The sequence below is a fragment of the Mobula hypostoma genome, chromosome 6 (genome assembly GCF_963921235.1).
Source record: "Mobula hypostoma chromosome 6, sMobHyp1.1, whole genome shotgun sequence".
NCBI lineage: Eukaryota > Metazoa > Chordata > Chondrichthyes > Myliobatiformes > Myliobatidae > Mobula > Mobula hypostoma.
In genome coordinates this window covers 124,351,355-124,375,933 of record NC_086102.1, presented here as the reverse complement: position 1 = coordinate 124,375,933, position 24,579 = coordinate 124,351,355, and the positions used below count along the sequence as shown (strand labels likewise).

The 24,579-nt window shown below is 42.5% G+C and overlaps 1 protein-coding gene and 1 long non-coding RNA gene across 3 annotated transcripts in view; one reads left to right on the top strand and one right to left on the bottom strand.

Moving 5' to 3' along the window:
- Positions 1 to 24,579, bottom strand: part of ino80db (INO80 complex subunit Db) — a 127,069-nt gene that overhangs the window by 15,689 nt on the left and 86,801 nt on the right. For both annotated transcript variants that reach the window (XM_063051611.1, XM_063051612.1), the window contains exons 6-8: positions 16,077 to 16,186; positions 6,623 to 6,756; positions 1,011 to 1,222 (exon numbers count right to left, since the gene is read on the bottom strand). In XM_063051611.1, the coding sequence (XP_062907681.1) occupies positions 1,011 to 1,222; positions 6,623 to 6,756; positions 16,077 to 16,186 (456 nt within the window). The remainder of the gene's footprint in view (positions 1 to 1,010; positions 1,223 to 6,622; positions 6,757 to 16,076; positions 16,187 to 24,579) is intronic.
- On the top strand, positions 1,033 to 2,874 carry LOC134348365 (uncharacterized). The gene is made up of 3 exons (XR_010018404.1): positions 1,033 to 1,139; positions 2,342 to 2,437; positions 2,763 to 2,874. It is a non-coding gene; the product is annotated as an uncharacterized LOC134348365 (long non-coding RNA).

The window sequence follows — 24,579 nt, the reverse complement described above, 5'->3', positions numbered from 1 at the left end:
CATAATCAGACAAGCTACAGTTCAAACAACATTGAATACCTTGCCATTACAGGGAGTCTTCTCCAACTAGTACAAAAAAATCCATACTATTCCAGCAAAGTTCTGAGCAACAACATTTCCTTATTCACTATCTGAAAGAACTTAATATTATCCTAATGATACCTCTGAAGTTGTAGGTATCTCAAAGTAGTTCAAAGGAAATTAAATACTTCTTTTGTTTGAAATGCAATTGTGGTTGTTATCTAAGAAGCACAGCAGCCATTTTGAATATAAAATCTCAATGAGAGATGTACCAAATGCCTTATTAATATTGTGCGAAGGATAAATACTGTCCAGGATGCTAAAGAGAACTACTCTGCTCTTCATTCAGTGCTGTGGGATCTTTCACAACAGCCAACAGGGTGGAAGGGGCCTAGGCTTGAGGTCTTATTGAAAGGACAGCACAGCACTCACTGCCACACTGACACTGCTTTCTAGATTAGGTGGCCAAGGTATCTGGGGAAGAACAAGCCAACAAGAAAACAGAAGAAATCATTAGTATCGGCTAAAGTACAAAATTGTTCACAGCATTCCAGCTGCCCCAGCAGGTAACAGGCTATTCCAGTGTGTCACAGAACAGTGATAAGATTCATTTTCTATGAGAGTTAACTTCTCAAGATGTACCTTATTTGGCCTCAGCACCCTTTTTCTGATACTAATCTTTGGTAATGGTAGCTTTTCAAACCTTTCAGTTTACCAACACAAAAATCCTCATTTGTTAAGGTACCAACTACAGAAGACACCAGGGCCAGTGTGATGACTGAGAGGAACCAACACCTGATATAAACTATAGACAGCATGCAGCAGCATACCTCATCCCACTAAGCTGGCATTGTCTGTCATAGATCCAATAACACAATTAAATAACGTTTTAAGCTGTAATGTTACTTTTCTCAGAAGACAACGTACAAACAACCTGCTGTCTTGCATTGTCAATGATTACAGCAGTGAGCCTTAACGTTTATGTTTACCTGATGTGGGAGGCCGTGACTGATATGCCAAGACTGGAAGGCATGGTAAGATTGCCCTGGGGTACAGCTGGAGGAATGGGTTTCTGAGGCCGCCGTGGACCTCTCCGCCGCTTCTTCTTGTGTTTTTTGGTAAGTGCTGGAGGCTTGGTTTTCTTCCTGGGTTTTCTCTGTTGCTGGATTTTCCGGTTACTGTCACCTCTCAAGAAATTATCCTTAAAAGTAAAACAGAGCCGTAAAGTAAGACTGGAAAGGTGGCAACGTAACAGAACCTGCAGCATGGACAATCTGACCGGTGAACCCTCCCCATATAGAGAACGTGTGAGAGAGGGAGGGCAACAGGGAGAGGGGATATGGAGGAGACAGAGGGACAGGAGAGAGAGAGAGAATGAATAACAAGAGAGAAAATCTAAAGATGATAGAATCAAAAAGGAGGAGAGACAGTGAAATAGGAGAGGGGAACAAAAGGGCACCTACTGAAAGACCAACCAATATCCCCCTAAAGACAGAGGCAGTGTACAGGTAGTTATGAGTAGTTTCAGGTGGAAATGCACAGGCAGCTATGATTAGGTTCAGGTGGAAATGCACAGGTAGTTATCAGTAGTTTCCCCATAGGTGAAAAAAATTGAAATGCTGATCACTTCAGCCATAGGTTCCACACCGTAATAGTTGTACAGAGGCTGCTATTGTACCAATTTTATGAACAAGTGTTCATCTTTTGTCTTTGTTTATAACCACATGATAAAAATGATTAAAAGCATTGCATATGACAACTCAATTAAGAGAAAAGACTTAGCCCCAAATGGTTGACACAACGCTTGCCACTGGGATTTGCATCAGCCACTCTGCACTATAGATTGCAACAGACATTAGAGCTTTCAACCAATACTTTTTGCTGCGAGAGGTATAGGCTACATGAAGAATGTTAGCCACAAGAACCTATTACTTATTTATATCATGAAGTGCTCTGGCCTTCACCCAAGTCTCTTTAAAACATGAATCAGGGGTTTTGTTTCAAGCTTGGTCACTCTCAACAATGAATGCCAATCTGCAGATTTCAATACTGAGATTAACAGGCACTAGGTCATCTTGCTCATTGTACCGATTTTGGATTTGCAGGTCACTAAATAGAACCTGATGCACTGCACAGTCAGAAACTACTATTCAATAGCTTCCAATTTCTCAGTGGTGTCTTCTGCATAAACATATTAGTACATCCAAGCAATTGATCATAATTCAAACTATATGAACAAGGTGACATAGAACAATAGAAGTTCTTTGTAAACTGTGAGCAAATACTTGAGCTAACAGAGACATTTGTCATTAATTCACAGGATGTTGTCCTCGCTCAATACTCTTAAGCTGTGCTAGCCTTGTTTTTCCAAAGGATATTAAACAGCTTGATGTTGGTCTGAAGTCACATACACCAGGTAAGGGCAACAGATTTCCTTCCCGCGAGAACATTCCTAAATCAGGTATGGCTTTAGATAATCAGGTAAATCATGGTCACCATGAACTGAATGATTTAATGAACTGAACTGTTATTTCACTACTTCAGACTAAAATACAATCTTTGCATCATTCTGTTGTTTTGCGCCTATCATTGTATTTATTGTTATATTTATTATCAGCGTGTATACTGCTTGCTCTGTGCGCTTGATGTGAACAAGGAATTTTTTTTTGTGCCCTGGTATAATTGATAATAAACTAATCTAAGTTCTCCTTAAATGGTGAGATTTGAATTCATGTCTCCAGATTCAAAGGCAAGGCCTCCAGAATTTGTCAAGTAATCGGACAGCAACTAGACCCATAAGATACCAGCTCTGTTAGCTCTCAGCTCTGCTGCAGTCCAGCTAGTACAAGAACCACTGAAAAAAGCTTGCCAAGTCCATGCTGCAACATCACACAGGTACTCTGCTGAACTCTGGGTCACTGTTAAAGCAAGGCTCCTAATCTGGACGTATTTAGTAACAGTTTACTGGCTGCTCGCCTTTGCACTTCTACATAAGGGGTTCCAGATTCCAGATGTTTAAAGTCTTCTGTCTTCCTGAACTGTGGCTTTCCTTCTGTAAGTTAAACAGTCCTTGACTACATGTCCTCTGTTTCTTGCACTTCTGCCCTTGCCCCTTATCACCTGGCAGTACAAGAATAACGTTCCCCTGGTCCTTGCCTTCAGCTACAACAGCCTTGACATTCAATGAATCACATTTTGCAATTTCCACCAGTTCCAACAAGATATACAGCATATTCTTTTTTTTCCTCCTCTTTCAGCTTTTCATAGGGATCACTCCCTTCATTCCTTTGTCAGCTCTTCTATCCCCACCTACCTCTCCCCATCAGCTGCACTCTCCTGTGCAGCCTTTCACATCCTTCCAGCTCGTCCCTTCGCACCATCTGACCTGGTCTTTCTAGTTGAAGTGCTGATTCACTTACATGCCTTTCAATCTCATGTTACTGCATCAGATGTTCATAAAGTGGAGAAACCTAACATGGAAAGGATGACTGCTTTATGGAGCACATGCACTCAATCTGCAGGAATGACCCCAAGCTTCCAAATGTCTGCCTCTTTAATTCATAACCCCACCCCCACAGATTTCTTCATTTGCAAACTCCTGCACTGTTACAATGAGACTCCATGCAAGATTGAGGAACACAGCTCATCTTCTGTCTGGGAACATTGCAGCCTTTTTGACTTAATACTAAATTCTGTAATTTTAGACAATATGCTTTTCTTTTCTAAACACAAGAGATTTTGCAGTCAAAATTCCAGTCTCTGGAAATCCAGAGCAACACACACAAAATGCTGGAGGAACTCAGCAGTGATGCTGCCACCCAGATCTCCTCCATTTTCCAGACATCCACACGGAGTTCATCTTCCCATCACCTTAACAATGATAGAGTCCCTCCTGTCCTCACCCACCACCCCATGAGCTTCCTCATCTAACCATTCAGGGCCCCAAACAGTCCTTCCAGATGAAGCAACACCTTACCGAATCTGTTGGGACCATCTCCTGTATTCAGTGCTCCCGATGTGGCCTCCTCTACAATGGTAAGACCCAACACAGATTGGGGGGAACCACTTTGGCGAGCACTTTCACTCCATCTGCAAAAAGCAGGATTTCCCAGTGGCCAACCATTTTAATTCCATTTCCCATTCCAAAATACTGGTCCATGGCCTTCTCTACCGCCACGATGAGACCACTCTCAGGATGCAGGAGCAACACCTCATAGTCTGTCTGGGAAGCTTCCAACCTGATGTCATGAACATCGATTTCTCTAACATCCAGTAGTTTCCCTTCCCCCTTCTTCAATTGTCCACTCTTGCTTCTCTCTTACATCTTCTCATCTCCTCACCTGCTTATCACCTCCCTGGTGCCCCTCCTCCTTCCCTTTCTCCCATGGTCACTCTCCTCTCCTATTAGATTCCTTTACCATTCCCACCTATCACCTTCCAGCTTCTTTCTTCATCTCCCTTTCCCCCCACCCACATACTTTCCTCATCACCTGGTCTCAATTCTCACCTTCCAGTTTGTGCTCCTTCCCTCCCCACCCCCACCTTCTTATTCAGGTTTCTGCCCCCTTTCTTTCCAGTCCTGACAAAGGTTCTCAACCCGAAATGTCAACTGTTTATTAACTTCCACAGATGCTGCCTGACGTGCTGAGCTCTTCCAGCATTTTGTTTGTGCTGCTCTGCACTTCCAGCATCTGCTGAATCTCTTGTCATTTGCTTTCTTCTTTCTGCCTACGTTCTCACATGCCACCCGTTCATTGTTTCCTCTCAGCATACGATCTGTCTGACCTGGTGAACAAGCCAGCATGCCAGAGTTGCATTATCCACACATTACAGCACCACATAACCTCATCACATCTGCCACATGTTCACTCTACCTGAGAAATTTGATGCAATTGAGGCTTATACATTTCTTTCCCCAATCTGGTGAAGGTTCCCTTATCTGAGACATTTTCTCTTTCCACAAATATTGCACAACCTGCTACGTTTTTCCAGCAACTTCCATTTTTCTGTTTTTTCCCCCACACAAAAATTCCACCCTACCTGGTAGGTCCCACCACCTTATCATTAACCAATCATTCCACTGACTTGGAAACTGTGCCGACATGAGTCCCCATGGGTCCTGCCAAAGGGTCTCAGCCCGAAACGTCGATTGTACTCTTTTCCATATATGCTGCCTGGCCTGCTGAGTTCCTCCAGCATGTGTGGTGCTTCGATTTCGAGCATCTGCAGATTTTCTCTTGTTTATGAGGCCCCATCAAGCTATTTTCGACTCATCCTATCACAACTATTCCCTTTGTTCCACATATTGCTCCCCCAACTCTCAGACTGTAAACCCACATACATCTCCTTCTTTGCCAGTTCCAATGAAGCACTGACTGCTCCTCTTTCTAGAGATACAATCCAGTGCTTTTTGTTTTTGTTCCAGAGTCTGTTCTACTTGTTGCCAGAACAATTCAAAATTATTTCCCAGACATTCCGGGAGTCTCCCGCATATTAATAGTGGCTCCCTGATGCCTGCAAATTATACACAATGTCCCGGAAATCAATTTTTTTGAGAGAGGGAGAGAGAGAGAGAGCACGCATGGGAGTAAGCAAGAGAGAGAGAGAGAGAGCGAGCACGAGGGAGCAAGTAACAGAGACAGCGCGTGCGAGAGAGCGAGCAAGAGAGACAGCGAGCGCGAGGGAGCAAGCGAGAGAGAGCGCACGCCAGGCAGTGAGAGAGAGTGCGCGTGAGGGAGCGAGCGAGAGAGAGTGTGAGGGAGCAAACGAGAGAGAGAGCGCACGCGCGCAAGCCATGAGAGTGTGTTCCAAAAAAAGAAAATATAAAATGTACATCATCCCAGACTACCCTAAAGTGTACCCCTGCCTAATAGGGGTCAAAAATAATGACAGTGTTGCTCGCTGCACTGTTTGCAACAGTGACTTTTCTATTGCCCAAATGACTGTAAGAGACATGTTGAGGTGAGTTTAACAGGTGTCATTCATTCATTAGCATAGTTAATGTTATTTAAACTAGTTGGCTAGCTGCTAAGGAGCTACTCTATTGCAGACATCCCACCTCTCCTGGAAGTTCCGGGAGTCTCCCGCAAACTGATGGTGCTACCTCCCTGAAATGAGTTTTTGCAGGGTGAGATGTCTGATTTCCACTGCCAATCACATTGCCCCATATGCAAACAGTATACAGCCTTCTCCCTTCATAGGTGCCTCAGCAGCTTCCTCTGGCATGACAGTCCACGCTTTTAATTTCCTTAGATCAGATAAATTCCCTCTAACCTTTCATAATTTCCCAGTATTACACCAGTATCTCAAAGAACTTATGGCAGAAATTAAATGCATTTTGTCAGCACCTATCATCATCTTGGGGCATTCACATATTCACTCAGGGAAAATCTCATTAAACTTCTCCTTATGCACTCAGCTCAAGAAACATTCTGGTGGTGCCAGTATAGCAAGCCTCATGATAATTGTTAAATCCAGACTTCAGAATGACACTGTATACCAAAAAAAGATGTAGAGGTTTCTATCTAATTCAGTAACTTCCATTGCAACAAGTTCATAGTGAAATATGAAAACACTCGAGTGTGTTTTTCAAGATATTTACCATTTTCTTTGCATGTTCTTCACACAGAGGTGTCTGGTGCGTGATGTCAAACACTGGAACGGAACACTGTTGCCCATCTGCAAACTTGGCCGTGCAGCTTGAAAACAGCTGCTGAGAGCGACTCAACAAGATATCTGAATCGTGCAAGGTCAAGGAAACGGAATCAGCTCTGTATTGAATATGGGGAATACCTGTTTAGAAGAGCAATGCAACTGCGTGATTGAGTGATTGTTTAACATTAAGATCCACAGTAAATAAGCCTTCATTAAACATCAGAGCATTTAGTGCTATATACTGAGGGCATTGGAAAGTGACCATCTTGAGGTTCTATGCTTTCACCAGATTCCCCTATTCTAAAAATTTTATAGTCCATGCCTTCAAGCTGATATACGGAACGGGTGACAAAGTAACAGGGTATTTTCTTGTCATATCTGAAGCCATCCAACAATGAGGGGATTGGTACCAAAGTCATATTGTGGACTTATTCCTCTGGAAGATAGAGTTGGAGAAGTCAATGAACTTAATCAAAGAATAATTTCCGGATAATTAAGCTTATACTATGTAAGAAGTTTAGTATGTTGTTCAAGAATTGGAAAAGTATGCCTCTTAACTATCCAATCCTTTCTTTTCTCCATCCAACAAGATTAAGTCTATATCTATATCCCAACATCACCCACTTTCTTGACTCTGTATCTCTTTAGATTGTTACCTTGCATTTCAATGCATCTCAGTTGTTAGCTGAGCTTACTTCCAGTTACTTTCATAGAAAAACAATTTCAAAAATTTCTGCATAAAGTAGCAACCTCTGAGTGGCCTGATTCTGAGCTTCAGGTTATGTTCCTTTATCCTACAGACAAAATTCCTCCCTATCTATTCCAGTCAAAACTCTAGCAACCCCATCAAAGCACTCTTTGATCTGTAATAGATCATGGAATTCAAGATGTTTTATAACTTAACTTCCCCTATAATCTATTGTTTGGAATCTGTGTAACATTCTGATTCATCTGTACTTTACTCCTTCCAAGAACAATCTCTTCATCCCTATTAGCGGTGTCCTGTAAAAGACACATTTATTGAATGCTACAATAATAAGGATGATTTTAAACTATAGCAAAACTTCTTCCCCTGAGATTATAAATGCTAATATTCCATTTGTTTCTTTCTTGTTCTCAATTACTACATTTTGGTAATTTGCGCTATCATTTCCATTTGAGCTTTTCACTATTTGTATCTGTATTGTTATGATCCAAAATGCACAATAAAACTTAGCTGGTATAATTTTCATTCCACTTATTTAATTACTCAGTATATCCACAATTTTATGCTCTTCTTGCTTTATCATCAATCTTTCCATCAAGATAAAATTTAAATATATGCCAATATGAAGTGGTAATTGGCAGACTACTTGTACTGATACTTTAACACTATTTAATTTGGGTTGCAAATCTTAATTAATCATCACAAATAATTGAATTAATGGAGCAACTTAGCCAGCCAGAGCTCTAGATGTAATGAGTGAACATTAGGAGAGAGAAAATCTTTTCTCGCTGCACTCATAACTACTTCAGAAAACGATGCACATTTAAAACAAAAGCAAATTAAATGCAGCCGTATGTTCCATGTCTCCCAATCATTCTTAAAATACTCAAGAAATTAAAATGGGTGTTGGCTGTCTAGAAGCAAAAGCATCATTGTCTGGTGCACAAATATATCAGCGCTGTCCCAATTTTGCTCACTAGACCTGGAATATTCAGCAGTAAATTACCGTACTTTTTGCCTACCATGGGAGTTCTCTGGGGCCATTTTGGTAGCAGTTTACATTCCACCTCAAGCCATTGTCAAGCTGGCTTTAGGTGATCTGAGTAATGGGATCAGCATGCACGAAACAGCGCACCCTAACACCTTCACCATCGTTTTGGGAGATTTTAACCAGGCCAGTCTGGAAAAATCACTAAGCAACTACCTTCAGCAGATCACTTGCAATACTAGAGGAAACAACACACTGGACCATTGCTACACCACCATCAAGAATGCCTACCGTGCTATTCCACACCCTCACTTCGGGAAGTCTGATCACCTAGCTGTACTTCTGCTCCTTGAGTATAGGCAGAGACTGAAGACTGCAGCACCAGTAGTAGAGACCAAGAAGGTATGGACAAGGGAAGCACAGGAGTGCCTACAGGACTGCTTTGAATCGGTGGACTGGACTGTATTCAAGGATTCATCTTTGAACCTGGATGAGTATGCTGCAGTAATTACCGACTTCATTAAAACCTGTGTGGATGAGTGTGTGCCTACGAAGACTTACTGTACATTCCCAAACCAAAAGCTGTGAATGAACCAGGAAGTACATCGCCTGCTGGAGGCTAAATCTGTGGCATTCAAGTCTGGCCACCCAGGACTGTACCAGAAAACTAGGTATGATTTGCGGAGGGCGATTTCAAGGACGAAGAGACAATTTCGAACGAGGTTGGAGGTGACATTGGATGCACGGCAACTGTGGTAGGGTTTGCAAGACATTACTTCCTACAAAGCGAAACCTAATAGCATGAATGACAGTGATGACTCACCACCAGATGAACTCAACGCGTCCTATGCACTCTTTGAAAGACAGAACACAACTACAGCTGTGAAGGTCCCTACTACACCTGATGACTCTGTGATCTCCGTCTCAGAGGCCAATGTTAGGCTGTCTTTAAAGAGAATGAACCCTTGCAAGGCGGAAGGTCCTGATGGGGTACCTCGTAAGGCTCTGAAAACCTCTGCCAACCAACTAGTGGGAGCATTCAAGGACATTTTCAACATCTCACTACTACGGGCGGAAGTTCCCACTTGCTTCAAAAAGGCAACAATTATACCAGTGCCCAAGAAGAATAATGTGGGCTGCCTTAATGACTATCGCTTGGTGGCACTCACATCGACAGTGATGAAATACTTCGAGAGGTTGGTCATGACTAGACTGAACTGCTGCCTCAGGAAGGACCTGGACCCATTGCAATTTGCCTAATGCCACAATAGGTCAATGGCAGATGCAATCTTAATGGCTCTCCACACACCTTTAGACCACCTGGACAACACAAACACCTACATCAAGATGCTGTTCATCCTGATTGAGAAGTTGCAGAACCTGGGCCTCTGTACCTCCCTCTGCAAATGAATCCTCGACTTCCTAAGCGGAAGGCCACAATCTGTGCAGATGGGTGATAACGTCCTCCTCGTAGACGATCAACACTGGCGCACCTCAGGGGTGTGTGCTTAGCCCACTGCCCTACTCTCTATATACACATGACTGTGTGACTAGGCATAGCTCAAATACCATCTATAAATTTGCTGACGATACAACCATTGTTGGTAGAATCTCAGGTCGTGACGAGTGGGTGTACAGGAGTGAGATATGCCAACTAGTGGAGTGGTGTCGCAGCAACAACCTGGCACTCAGTGTCAATAAGACGAAAGAGCTGATTGTGGACTTCAGGAAGGGCAAGACAAAGGAACACATACCAATCCTCATAGAGGGATCAGAAGTGGAGAGAGTGAGCACCTTCAAGTTCCTGGGTGTCAAGATCTCTGAGGATCTAACCTGGTCCCAACATATCAACGTAGTTATAAAGGCGACAAGACAGCAGCTATACTTTATTAGGAGTTTGAAGAGATTTGGCATGTCACCAAATATACTCAAAAACTTCTATAGTGGTACCATGGAGAGCATTCTGACAGGCTGTATCACTGTCTGGTATGGAGAGGCTACTGCACAGGACTGAAGGAAGCTGCAGAGTGTTTAGTCAACTCCAGCTTGGGTACTAGCTTGCAAGCAGCCAGGACATTTTCAAGGAGCGGTGTCTCAGGAAGGCTGTGTCCATTATTAAAGGACCTCCAGCACCCAGGACATGCCCTTTTTTCACTGTTACCATCAAGTAGGAGGTACAGAAGCCTGAAGGCACACACTCAACGATTCAGGAACAGCTTCTTCCCCTCTGCCATCCGACTCCTAGACATTGAATCTTTGGACACTACCTCACTTTTTAAAAAAATATACAGTATTTCTGTTTTTGCACTTTTTTAATCTATTCAATATACTAATTGATTTACTTGTTTATTTATTATTATTTTTATTTTATTTTTTTTCTCTGCTAGATTATGTATTGCATTGAACTGCTGCTGCTAAATTAACAAATTTCACACCACATGCCAGTGATAATAAACCTGATTCTGACAGAATTAGAAATGCTGCTAGTGCTCTTATCACCAGGATTTTAAATCATGAAATATTCAAAAACTAAGTAAGATTTGCATTTGTAGAGAGTCTTTCCTAGCCTCAAGACCTTCCAAAAAAAAGAGGAAAAAAGGGTACAAAATGAGGTAATATACAGCTTATTAATGGTATATTAAGAACATAGGACATAGAATAGTACAGCACAGTACAGGCCCTTCGGCCCATAATGTTGTGCCGACCCTTAAACCCTGCCTCCCATATAACCCCCCCACCTTAAATTCCTCCATATTGGCTGTATTTTACCCACCAAGTTACCCAACAGTCAATTTACGGAGCAAGGTTCCACAAATAGTTGCTGGCTGAGAGATTAATATTGAGCAAACAAGGAATAAATTTTGGGCTCTTCTGCAAAAATCTTTTCCATATACATAAACATCTCATGTGAAGGATGCATCTCCATCAGTGCAGTACTCACTCAATAATAGCACTGGAAGTCAGCTTAACTGTGCTCAAACATCTAGAATCCTCCAGCTGTACTCTCCACTAAGCTACAGCTAGAAAACTTAATGAAAGCTGTAATAAAAATTTGTGAGAAAGGTAACTAAATTCTCATTGACAGATTCTGCATGGGAGGCTACCATGAAGTGGCAGTATTCACCTAAACCAACGTGGCACACTCATTTCCTTGCAGAGTGGGCAAGTAAAACAAGAAGAGGATTAAAAGTATTATATAAGACAAAGATACATTAAGACCAGAGGGTAAAGAATGCAATTCATAATTTTATTGGAGCAAAGCTGTTAAACAGGAATTTAACTAATGCCATCTACAAAAGGCGAAAGGGAGAAAGATTGCACAATGCTATGAGGCAAGAACAGTGCTATAAGGACAAATCACGCAGAAGCTAAATGTTTAAACACTGGGTCAATATTGTCCATGAAGTAGATTAAGGACTGATGGGGTGTATGTGAACACCCAAAGCAATACGAATAAAGATTTGAATGTTAGATGTATTAAATAACAACAACAGATGCAATGATAACCTTTGGCTTAGAAAGGGAGAAAATAGTTAAAAAGTTGAGAAAATAAAGAAATTAAGATAGAGGAGTCTCTGATAACAAGCACACTGCTGGAAGATGACTGAGAGGATATAGAAGGTATGATTGCCTTAATGTTGAAAACTCCTTAGAAATGCAACTTTTGCTAGGAGATTTGAAAATAAATAATGCACCATCTCTGTTCAAAAAATTGAGTTATGTGCAGGGTAAAGACTCTGAGAATCCACAATCAATGCATGGGTTAAAAGCAGGCTACATCTGAAGAAACAGGTGAGAAAAGTACAATTGATTTAGGATGTTCAAACTGTATGGCTCAAAGGAGAGTTCATGAAAATGCAGGAATATGTTATTTCAAGACATATAGCAAATTGGTGTAAATAATGGTTTCAAAGTGTTATATATAAAAGGTGCTATGCAGATTGAAGGAGGATTGGAACTATAGTGATTAAAACTGGGTTCAATTTGTTCCCTTTGCTGTAAATACTTCTGGATTGTCCGTTGGACCTATATTACTTCATTCCATGAGTAAATTTGCAATGCACTTGATGAGGGCAAGGATGAGGCAGTGGGTTAGACTGATGTGGTGGAGAAAAAATTACCATGTGCAATTGTAAACTTGTTGGGATTTGGGTAAAAGGGGAATAGTTACTCAAAAGGAATGGAAGGGTGAACAGAAGAGGTATAGAAGTTCAAATACATTATTCATTGCAAGACAAACCCGTAATAGAAAGATCTGCAACACCAGCCTTTATAAAAGCAAAGGGGAAGTGATAAATCTGCACAAGGTAACAGATTATAGTTGGAGCATTGTGTGGAATTTTCAAAGTCTCATTTATAAAAAGTACATTAAGAAGTCATGGGCATCAGTTGGAATAGGGAATTAGGGAACAACACATTATCCTCTACATCTTCTGACTTTCCAAAGTGTTCCCACCACTAAACATATCTTTACCTTTCAACCCTACCCCCCCCCACCTCAAGCTTTCCGCAGGGATCGTTCCCTCTACGATTCCTTAGTCCATTTGTCCTTCCAGGCACTTAGCAATCCAAGTGCTACAGCTACCCATACACCTTCTCTCTCACCATCATTCAGGGCCCCAAACAGTCCTTCCAGTGAAGCAACACTTCACCTGTGAATCTGCTGGGGTTGTCTATTGTGTCCAGTACTCCTGATATGGCCTCCTCTACACTGGTGAGGCCCATTGTAAATTGGGGGACCGCTTTGTCGAGCACGTCTGCACAATTCACCACAAGTAGGACTTACTGGTGGCCAAACATTTTGATTCCTATTTGCATTCCAACATGTTGATCCATGGCCTCTTCTTGTGCCAAGATGAAGCCACCCTCATGGGGGAGGAGCAACACCTTATATTCTGTCTGGGTACCCTCCAACCTGAGGGTATGAATATCTATTTCTCTTTCCGGTGAACAAAACTTACCCCCCCCCCCACCTTCCTCTACTCCCCACTCTGACCCTTCACTTCTCACCCGCCAGTTACTTCCCTCTGGGTCCCCTTCTCCTTCCCTTTCCCCTATTGTCCACTATCTTCTCCTAACAAATTCTTTCTTCTCCAGTCCTTGACCTTTCCCACCCACCCGGCTTCACCTATCAACTTCCAGCTAGCCTGTTTCTCCTCCTCACCTTTAATTCAGGCATCTCCCATTTCAGTGCTGAAGAAAAGTCAGGGCCTGAAACGTTGACTGCTTACTTCTTTCCATAGATGCTCCTTGCCCTGCAAAATTCCTCCAGCATTTTGTGTGTGTTGATAGGGAACTAGTTATTAGGAGGGGCTTGAGGAACTCCAGACACTGTATCCACCATCAGATTTTAGGGAGTCTTATAAAAATCCTGAAAAGTTTTGAATGAGAAAGGCTGGAGTGTGAAACCACAAGGGACTGTGCTGATGAGCGTAATTATTTTCTTGACAGAATTCTGTTAGACGCAGGGAACATTCGAGGCGAAGACCATTGCTATTAAGGAAAAACACTCAAAGCAGTGCAAAATCTAGGGAAGATAGTGCAGCAGAGAGATTATTTTTAGATTACACGTCTATACAGTCCTTACACATCTGGAGAAGAAAGATTTTTATGTGAGAAACACACATCAAAGTTGCTGGTGAACGCAGCAGGCCAGGCAGCATCTCTAGGAAGAGGTACAGTCGACGTTTCAGGCTGAGACCCTTCGTCAGGACTAACTGAAGGAAGAGTTAGTAAGAGATTTGAAAGTTGGAGGGGGAGGGGGAGATCCAAAATGATAGGAGAAGACAGGAGGGGGAGGGATGGAGCCAAGAGCTGGACAGGTGATTGGCAAAAGGGATACGAGAGGATCATGGAACAGGAGGTCCGGGAAGAAAGACAAGGGGGGGGTACCCAGAGAATGGGCAAGGGGTATATTCAGAGGGACAGAGGGAGAAAAAGGAGAGTGAGAGAAAGAATGTGTGTATAAAAATAAATAACAGATGGGGTACGAGGGGGAGGTGGGGCATTAACGGAAGTTGGAGAAGTCGATGTTCATGCCATCAGGTTGGAGGCTACCCAGACGGAATATAAGGTGTTGTTCCTCCAACCTGAATGTGGCTTCATCTTTCACCATGTCCAGCTCTTGGCTCCATCCCTCCCCCTCCTGTCTTCTCCTATCATTTTGGATCTCCCCCTCCCCCACCAACTTTCAAATCTTTTACCAATTCTTCCTTCAGTTAGTCCTGACGAAGGGTCTCAGCCTGAAACATCGACTGTACCTCTTCCTAGAGATGCTGCCTGGCCTGCTGCGTTCACCAGCAACTTTGATGTGTGTTGCTTGAATTTCCAGCATCTGCAGAATTCCTGTTGTTTGTGTTTTTATGTGAGAATGCTGTTCTTGGACTACAGCTCAGCATTCAGTACCATAATTCCATCCAGGCTCGACAGGAAGCTCAGAAACTTCGGCCTTGTGCAGCTGGATCCTGGACTTCCTGTCGGATCACTGTCAGGTGGTAAGAGTGGGCTTCCTCACCTCCACCCCTCCAACTCTCAACACATGAGCCCCTCGGGGCTGCGTACTAAGTCCCCTCCCTTACTCCCTGTATGCCCATGACTGTGCTGCCACCCACAGCTCCAATCTGCTAATTAAATTTGCCGACAACACTACATTGATTGGCCTAATCTCAAACAATAACGAGGTGGCCTACAGGGAAGAAGTCAGCTCTCAACACAGTGGTGTCAAGAAAACAACTTCTCCCTCAATGTTGCAAAAGCAAAGGAGCTGGTTGTGGATTACAGGAGGAATGGAGACAGGCTAACCCCTATTGACATCAATGGAGCTGGGGTTGAGAGGGTGAACAGCTTCAAGTTCCTTGGCATCCACATCACCGAGAACCTCATGTGGTCTGTACATACCAGCTGTGTGGTGAAAAAGGCACAACAACATCTCTTTCCCCTCAGACGGTTGAGGAAGTTTGGTATGGGCCCCCAAATCCTAAGAACTTTCTACAGGGGCACAATTGAGAGCATCCTGACTGGCTGCATCACTGCCTGGTATGGTAACTGTATCTCCCTTAATCGCAGGACTCTGCAGAGAGTGGTGCGGACAGCCCAGCACATCTGTAGTTGTGAACTTCCCATGATTCAGGATATTTACAAAGATAGGTTTGAAAAAAGGGCCCAAAGGATCATTGGGGACCTGAGTCACCCCAATCACAATCTATTCCAGCTGATACCATCAGGGAAATGGTACCCCAGCATAAAAGCCAGGACCAACAGCCTCCAGGACAGCTTCTTCCACCAGGCCGTCAGACTGATTAACTCATGCTGATTTGAGTGTATTTCTATGTTACATTGACTGTTCTATTTATTATAAATTATTATAAATTACTATGATGGCACATTGTACATTTAGATGGAGAGGTAACGTAAAGATTTTTACTCATGTATGTGAAGGATGTAAGAAATAAAGTCAATTCGATTCAATTACCCCAGTAGAGAACTGGCATAGAGATAGCTGGCTGTCTTTTCTCGTATGCCATAAGCTTAACCAAATCCACAGAAAGCACTGTAACAATTCTTTAAATTTCATGGTATTCTCAAGTTATTACACAAAAAGGGTGATGGAAGTTAACGATGTAACAATTCCTGGCACTGTTTTTTTGGACCTCTTCCTTCCTGTTAAAGTGTCAACTCTGTTAGAGAAAGGGAGACATTTAAGGATACGTTGAAAACAATGCCTGGTGTATGGAAGAGACATGTTGGGGCAATGCTGGCCCTTGATGGCTCCTGTACACAGTGCGGGTTCCACTACTCTGTGGTCTGGCTGCTTCATGCTGAAAAGAACATAATACTGAGATTAGTCAGCTCTTGAGAAGTACCCCTTTTCTGGCCTGCCTTAAGGCCATGCCCCACAAGACCTGAGCATTAGTTCAATAGACTTGTTCACATGCACTTGTTCAATAGTACAATGGAGTACAGTTACTAAAAGCAGGCTTCCCCACTTGAGAATCCCAGATTGGTCCATCTGGAATGAATGCCAAGGCAGAATTTCAACAGGCAGTAATAATGCAAAGGCCACTAGGATCCCATGTTCATTTTCTGGGTGCCAGTTACATGGCTGTAGCAGGGAGCATGCTGAGTTGTCACAGAAAGTATTAAAAGAGAGAACATACCCAAGAAGTGCAAAATAACTTCTACAAGCACACATCTTTGGTATAATTTAAGGCAGTTACACTTGAAATCCTTCTTTCTGGGTCAAGCAATTAGTTATATCTGACTGAAAATCAAGAGCTGCTTAAATTGAAAGGCAGAAGAGACCACAGCAGAGAGCTCAGCGGTTTTCTAACCACACCTCACCCCATCCCTAACCAAACCTAAAATTAGGAAAATATACACCACGCAGCTTGGATTGTAGACAGCCATTGTCTTTTCACCAGCGCTGGGGTCAGAAACTGGAAGGCACAGATACAGGCTAAGAAGGAAGAGATTTAAAAGAAACCTGAGGGGTAACTTCTTACACCCAAGTTACCTCTCAGTGGGTAGTGAGTACCTGGAATGAGCTGCCAGATGGAGTGGTTGAGGCGGGTAAAATTATAACATTTAAGAGGCATTGTATAGGTACATGGAGGGGAGGGGGCTGGAAGGTTATGAGCCGAAATGGGCAGCTGGGATTAGCAGGGAGGGTGCTGTAGTCAACATGGACCAGTTGGTCCGAAGGGCCTATTTTCGTGCTGTATTACTCTATGACTCTTTCATTTCAGATACCATAAGACTATAAAATGTAGGAGCAGAATTAGGTCACTGAATCTGCTCCGTCATGGCTTATATAAGGCATCTGTTAGTCTCATGAGACCATGGATTTGCGCTTTGGAAGGTTTCCAGGGTGCAGGCCTGGGCAAGGTTGTATGGAAGACCAGCAGTTGCCCATGCCGCAAGTCTCCTCTCTCCACGCCACCGATGTTGTCCAAGGGAAGGGCATTAGGTCCCATACAGCTTGGCACTGGTGTCGTCGCAGAGCAACGTGTGGTTAAGTGCCTTACTCAAGGACATACAGGCTGCCTCAGCCAAGGCTTGAACTAGCAATCTTCAAATCACTAGACGAACGCCTTAACCACTTGGCCACGCGCAAACCATGGCTAATTTATTATATATCTTAATGCCATTTTCCTACCCTCTCCCCATAACCTTTGATGCCCTTACTAATCAAGAACCTACAAACCTCCACTTTAAATATACCCAATGACATGGTCTCCACAGCTGTCAGTGACAATGAATTCCACAGATTCATCACCCTTTAGCTGAAGAAATTCCTCACCTCTGTTGTAAAGAGACATCTTCTGTTCCAAGGCTGTGCCCTCTGTTCAAATTATTCTACAGTACAGTAACAGCTTCTTAAAGGGAAATTATGTAGACCTTTTACATACTGCCACGTCCTAACACAACAAGAAAACCACTGGCTAGCACATCTGCTTTTGAAAGTTTTGGTTCCAGGAAAATAATATCCACCAATCAGCCAGTGATTCCCCATTGTGATTGAAATCCGTTTCTTCCGCTTGTGGCATTCCCTTCTCTCTGTTCTATCACGATTCTATTTTGTTTTGATCAGAAACTTGGAAATGTGATTAGTTTGAATAGCTTTTATGGCTGGAACAAACAGAATAATTTGAATTGCTGACTGCTGCATGATAATTGTATTTTTTACAATTTTACTTGCTTTCTCCCTCTACATTGTTTGAATTCTATTCTATTTATTCTTTTGTCTCTCCTATTCTCAGCATTGCACTACGATTCTATAAGTGAATCACACAACAATGGAGGAGGATATTCAGTAAACTGCTTACACTGTCTTTCTGACTATCCAATTGGTAAAACAGCTTGACTGCTCAATGTCTTTTAACTTATTGCTTGGTTCCCAATTTGAAGTTACTATCAAATATATTTCTATCATCTAGTAAGCAATCATTCCTGTTTCAGTAACTCATTGCTGCAAGGCAAAGTTGAAGTCCATAGCCTAGGAAGGCGTGATTGCTGGGTGGGAGAGTGTAGCCGATGGCTATGCAGTGGTATGCAAATGGAGAATAGGGAAGTCAGAGGTGTGGTCTGTTAGCTAAAAACTGGTAGGTTGAGGCACACGGGTAGTTGGAGAGCAAAAAATGTAACTGATCTGAGGAAGTCAAGGGAGAAGAAAAGAGATGGTATTAGAGCCTTAAAGGAAGGAGAAGATATTTAGCAGAATGGGACTAACAGGAAAGGAGACTAAGGGAGCAGATTGTGGAGGTAGACTAAGGGAGAGAGGATGGAGGAGGAGGTTAGCAAAGGGAGAAAGGGAGGCAGAGGAGAGAAAGAAGAGATTAAATTGGAAAGGGAGAAGAGAGGAGTTGAGGAAGAGGATGTGATGGTGCTTTCAGCTGCATGCATGCCCATTTGTAAAGGACTCTTGGTCTCCAACTGTTTTAAACCAAGACCTCGCTCTTCTAGGACCACATGAAAGACGATGTGTAACAGCCACTCATATTAGTTGAAATCATAAGGAGCCTTTTCTGTTTCCCAAAATGCTTGAGTGGAAGTAAATTATCATCAATCCGAAGCACTCTCCAAGAAGAAGATAAAACAAAAGTAAGCCCATGCCCTCTGGTTATGAAATCTTTTAAGAGTAAATAATCATAAACCTTTTCCAGTCAAAATTTTGAACGTCAAATTCCCAACTTTCACTGGTCTCTCTACCCATCTGAATTTCATGCTTGGTACTTTCAAACTTCTGCATTCCCCTCAAACTACGGTGTCCAGAATTGCAGTTAATACTAGGCATTTCTCACATGTAATACATTTATATTTAGCTTCCCCCATTCTCATGTTTCATTCTTTATTGCTTTCTTTTGAAAAGCTCCCCGTCCTATTTTCCTCTTATACCTCCTCTCCCATTTGCATGCAATATGCTGCATGGTGAATTTGACTTTATGTTACAATTCCATAGCTTACTATTTTTTTCTACCAGGTCAAAACCTTCAGGTATTCACTCTGCAAACACAAGGAAATCTGCAGATGCTGGAATTTCAAGCAACACACATAAAAGTTGCTGGTGAACGCAGCAGGCCAGGCAGCATCTCTAGGAAGAGGTACAGTCGACGTTTCGGAATTAAAATATGTGGCCACTGGGAGATACTGCTTTCTCTGGCGGACAGAGTGTTCAGCGAAACGATCTCCCAGTCTGTGTCGGGTCTTGCCAATATATAGAAGGCTGCATCGGGAGCACCGGACGCAGTATATCACCCCAGCCGACTCACAGGTCTGTCCGCCAGAGAAAGCAAGATCTCCCAGTGGCCACACATTTTAATTCTACGTCCCATTTCCATTCTGATATGTCTATCCATGGCCTCCTCTACAGTAAAGATGAAGCCACACTCAGGTTGGAGGAACAACACCTTATATTCCGCCTGGGTAGCCTCCAACCTGATGGCATGAACGTTGACTTCTCAAACTTCCGCTAATGCCCCACCTCCCCCTCGTACCCCATCCGTTATTTATTTCTTTAAATACACACATTCTTTTTTTCTCTCTCCTTTTTCTCCCTCTGTCCCTCTCACTAAAACCCCTTGCCCATCCTCTGGGCTTCCCCCTTCCACCTTTCTTTCTCCCTAGGCCTCCTGTCCCATGATCCTCTCATATCCCTTTTGCCAATCAACTGTCCAGCTCTTGGCTCCATCCCTCCCCCTCCTGTCTTCTCCTATCATTTCGGATCTCCCTCTTCCCCTCCCACTTTCAAATCTCTTATTAGCTTTTCTTTCAGTTAGTCCTGACAAAGGGTTTTGGCCCGAAGCGTCAACTGTACCTCTTCCTAGAGATGCTGCCTGGCCTGCTGCGTTCACCAGCAACTTTTATGCGTGTTGCTAGGTATTCACTCTGTCTCACTGCCATTCCCTAGATGAACTGCAATTATTCCCTCTTCCCCAGCTACGATACTGCATGATTTCTCAGCACTTTCTGAGATAAGGTCGAACTCCTCTGTCTGGAACCTGCTACCATGGAGAAGGATGACTGTGTTGGGTTTAATTTGTTCTTCAACTGATGTCACATAATGTATTCCCATTCTTTCTATATATTCATTGAAAACATTTGTCTTACTTTCTTTCAAACAACAAGTTCTACTCAACTTGATATTTTTGGTAGAGCATTCCATTTATGGAGTTCTAATTCAAAGGTGAGCTCTAGTTATACTTCAAGCTACATTTTGTGGTATCTCCTCTCACAAAACTTATAGAAATGTTTGAAAGTTTTTTTGACTGTCTCCTAACAATTTTCAATATAGTGAACTATCATCCATTGTCCTTGTCCATTTGCACAAACCACTATCACACATTAATGTTTGCTTGTTATTAGTGGTGTTCTGCTTTGTCATGATCTGTGTTGTTCTGCCAAACATTGCTGGCATGCTACCTTGATGCTGAAATGTGTGGGGGCACTTGCAGGTTTCCCCCAGCCCAACCTTGGATATGTTGATTGTTAATGCAAACAACACATTTACTGTATGTTTCAATGTACATGTGATAAATAAATGTGAATCTGATCTGAAATCTGATTTTAATGAATCGATGCTTTTGTGGATCTGGTACTCATCCCGTAAGACAATGCTTCTTGCTGCACTCGAACTTGGAGCTAATTAATGTTTTGTATCAATTTATCGTCAGGTCCTTGCTCTCAACTGACAATGTTGAGCCTCATTGAAAATTTCTCTCTGTGAAGACAACTTCAAAACAAGTTGCAATGGCAAACTTACTAATACATATAATAAATGGAGACACAGGAGACTACAGGTGCTGGAGGAACTCAGTGGATCCTGAGACATTTGTAGGAGAAAAGAAACTGTTGATGTTTCGGGTCAGGTTCAGAACCGAAGCATTGACAATTCTACTTTAATTTTAGTTTTATTTAGAGACACAGCACAGTAACAGGCCCTTATGGTGACCACCAAGTTGCTCTAGCACAGTGTGCTACATTCAATAACAGCCTCACTGAACATGCATACACACGGAATATCAAAAAAGCTGTAGCACTTTAACATCTCCCTTATTGGGTTTGATAAATGAAGTAATAAAAGGCCTGCAAAATAAACATTAATGATCTAAAATTTCTGTCTTTTACCAGCAGAACTTGGGGGAAGTTTGCATTTGCTAGCAAGTGTACGTCATTCTGCACTTCTGCATACCTATTGGTTGCCATTAGTCTGCTCCGATACTGGGCAGCAAAATTTCTGTATTTTCTGCAGGAAATGTACCTACTGAATCACCGCCAAGTTAGAGCTGGCAGAAGTTCAGCAAATCCATTCATTTAAACGGAGAAGCACAACTGTAAGGCAGATTGGCAAGTTACAGACAATTTATATTCTTTGAATTAATTGAGTAATTTACTTGTAGTTAATTATTTAAGTGCTTTCTTGTGTCTTTAAGAAATAATTTACTTTGAATATCATCTTTCATTTTTAATAGTTTTTTAATGTTTGCAAATGTCAACAATAGTCACAAACTCAAGCTCTTCAACAGCTGGTTCGCCTGGGGACAAGGCCTAACCAACTGTCATGCATTCCTGTGGGAATGATATTTGAAAAGGCCAAGCTGATCCCTCTGAATCTGTGGAAAAACTTTCTGGAGCCCTGCTAAAATGCGAGTAAGAAGATAGATTAGCAGCAACTCTGGGCCAGTCCTAATCAGCCTGAGGAAACATAAGACACTATACATTTACAACTTTAAGAACTCTTGAATCATATAACACCCATTGAGAAGCAGAATTCATTTACTATCTCAGAGACTGTTCCCTCAAGGAATCAAAGATACAATCAAATGGACTACCAAGTCTCATTAGTTCTACACCAACTCGACATATTAAACTGCTAAATTTAGAGCAATTTAACACAAAAGGGAAAGTAATCTTTTTAGAAAGATTACCTTTGTCACACGTACATTGAAAAATCAAAACATACAGTGAAATGCCTCACTTACACCAATAACCAATACAGTCCAAGGATGTGCTGAGGCAGCCCGCAAGTGTAACCATGCTTCTGGCACCAATATAGCACACCCACAGCTCACTAACCCTAAGTTGCAAGTCTTTGAAATGTGGGAGAAAACCAAAGCACTCGGAGGAAACCCACGCAGTCACAAGGAGAACGTACAAACATAGTAGAGACACTGGTGGGAACTGAACAGAGACCACTACTGCTGTAAAGTGTTATGCTCACCATTACGCTACCATGCCACCTTCCAAACATTACACAAACTACAGAACCTCCAGATTGTCGTTTCTGTGTTAAGCAGGTTAAAAGCTACAATGAAGACATACTATACAGAATTTCCACAAGTTTAATGCACTGGGAAATACATTAAATCATTACATCAACATTCCCCACCCAAATTATTTATTAAAGTTTTTATTTGGAGTTACAGATTCTATGGAAAATTACTATTGCTTTTAGGTAAATACTTTTGATGGAAGTAGTATAACAACATAATATTTATTACCAACTTCTGTTTGCTATTGCTGTTTTCAAATAACATACAAAACCAGAGGTCAGTGCAACCTCTAGGTAGAAGGGAGGAAATCAGCTCTGATTACCGTACTTAACAGATAGTCTGAAAAGAGTGGAAGTTTAAAATTCCACTCAACCTCTTTTACAAAACAGAAGAATGGTATGATATGCAAATTTACTGATCTTACGTCTGTGGTGGGAAGCTGTTGGAAAAGATTCTTAGAGATAGGATCTCTGGGCATTTAGAGAATCATGGTCTGATCAGGGACAGTCAGCATGGCTTTGTGAAGGGCAGATCATGTCTAACAAGCCTGATAGAGTTCTTTGAGGAGGTGACCAGGCATATAGATGAGGGTAGTGCAGTGGATGTGATCTATATGGATTTTAGTAAGGCATTTGACAAGGTTCCACACGGTAGGCTTATTCAGAAAGTCAGAAGGCATGGGATCCAGGGAAGTTTGGCCAGGTGGATTCAGCATTGGCTTGCCTGCAGAAGGCAGAGGGTCGTGGTGGAGGGAGTACATTCAGATTGGAGGATTGTGACTAGTGGTGTCCCATAAGGATCTGTTCTGGGACCTCTACTTTTCGTGATTTTTATTAACGACCTGGGTTAATAGGGTGGGTTGGCAAGTTTGCAGACGACACAAAGGTTGGTGGTGTTGTAGATAGTGTAGAGGATTGTCAAAGATTGCAGAGAGACATTGATAGGATGCAGAAGTGGGCTGAGAAGTGGCAGATGGAGTTCAACCCAGAGAAGTGTGAGGTGGTACACTTTGGAAGGACAAACTCCAAGGCAGAGTACAAAGTAAATGGCAGGATACTTGGTAGTGTGGAGGAGCAGAAGGATCTGGGGGTACATGTCCACAGATCCCTGAAAGTTGCCTCACAGGTGGATAGGGTAGTTAAGAAAGCTTATGGGGTGTTAGCTTTCATAAGTCGAGGGATAGAGTTTAAGAGTCGTGATATAATGATGCAGCTCTATAAAACTCTGGTTTGGCCACATTTGGAGTACTGTGTCCAGTTCTGGTCACCTCATTATAGGAAGGATGTGGAAGCATTGAAAAGGGTACAGAGGAGATTTACCAGGATGTTGCCTGGTTTAGAGAGTATGCATTATGATCAGAGATTAAGGGAGCTAGGGCTTTACTCTGGAGAGAAGTAGGATGAGAGGAGACATGATAGAGGTGTACAAGGAAATAAGAGGAATAGATAGAGTGGATAGCCAGCACCTCTTCCCCAGGGCACCACTGCTCAATACAAGAGGACATGGCTTTAAGGTAAGGGGTGGGAAGTTCAAGGGGGATATTAGAGGAAGGTTTTTTACTCAGAGAGTGATTGGTGCGTGGAATGCACTGCCTGAGTCAGTGGTGAAGGTAGATACACTAGTGAAGTTTAAGCGGCTACTAGACAGGTATATGGAGGAATTTAAGGTGGGGGCATATATGGGAGGGCAGGGTTTGAGGGTCGGCACAACATTGTGAGCCGAAGGGCCTGTACTGTGCTGTACTTTTCCATGTTCTATCTTCCACTCAACCTCTATTGACCACATTTTCCTGCCTTTCCCTTTTTCTTTTTCCCTATTCATTTATCCCCATCCCAACTCCTCCCTCACACTCCACCTCATATGTTCTTGGTTTGGCCTGGCCTGGCCCAATAATCTACTCTTCTTTAACCAGACTGGCCAAGTGAAAAATGCTCTAGTGCCCT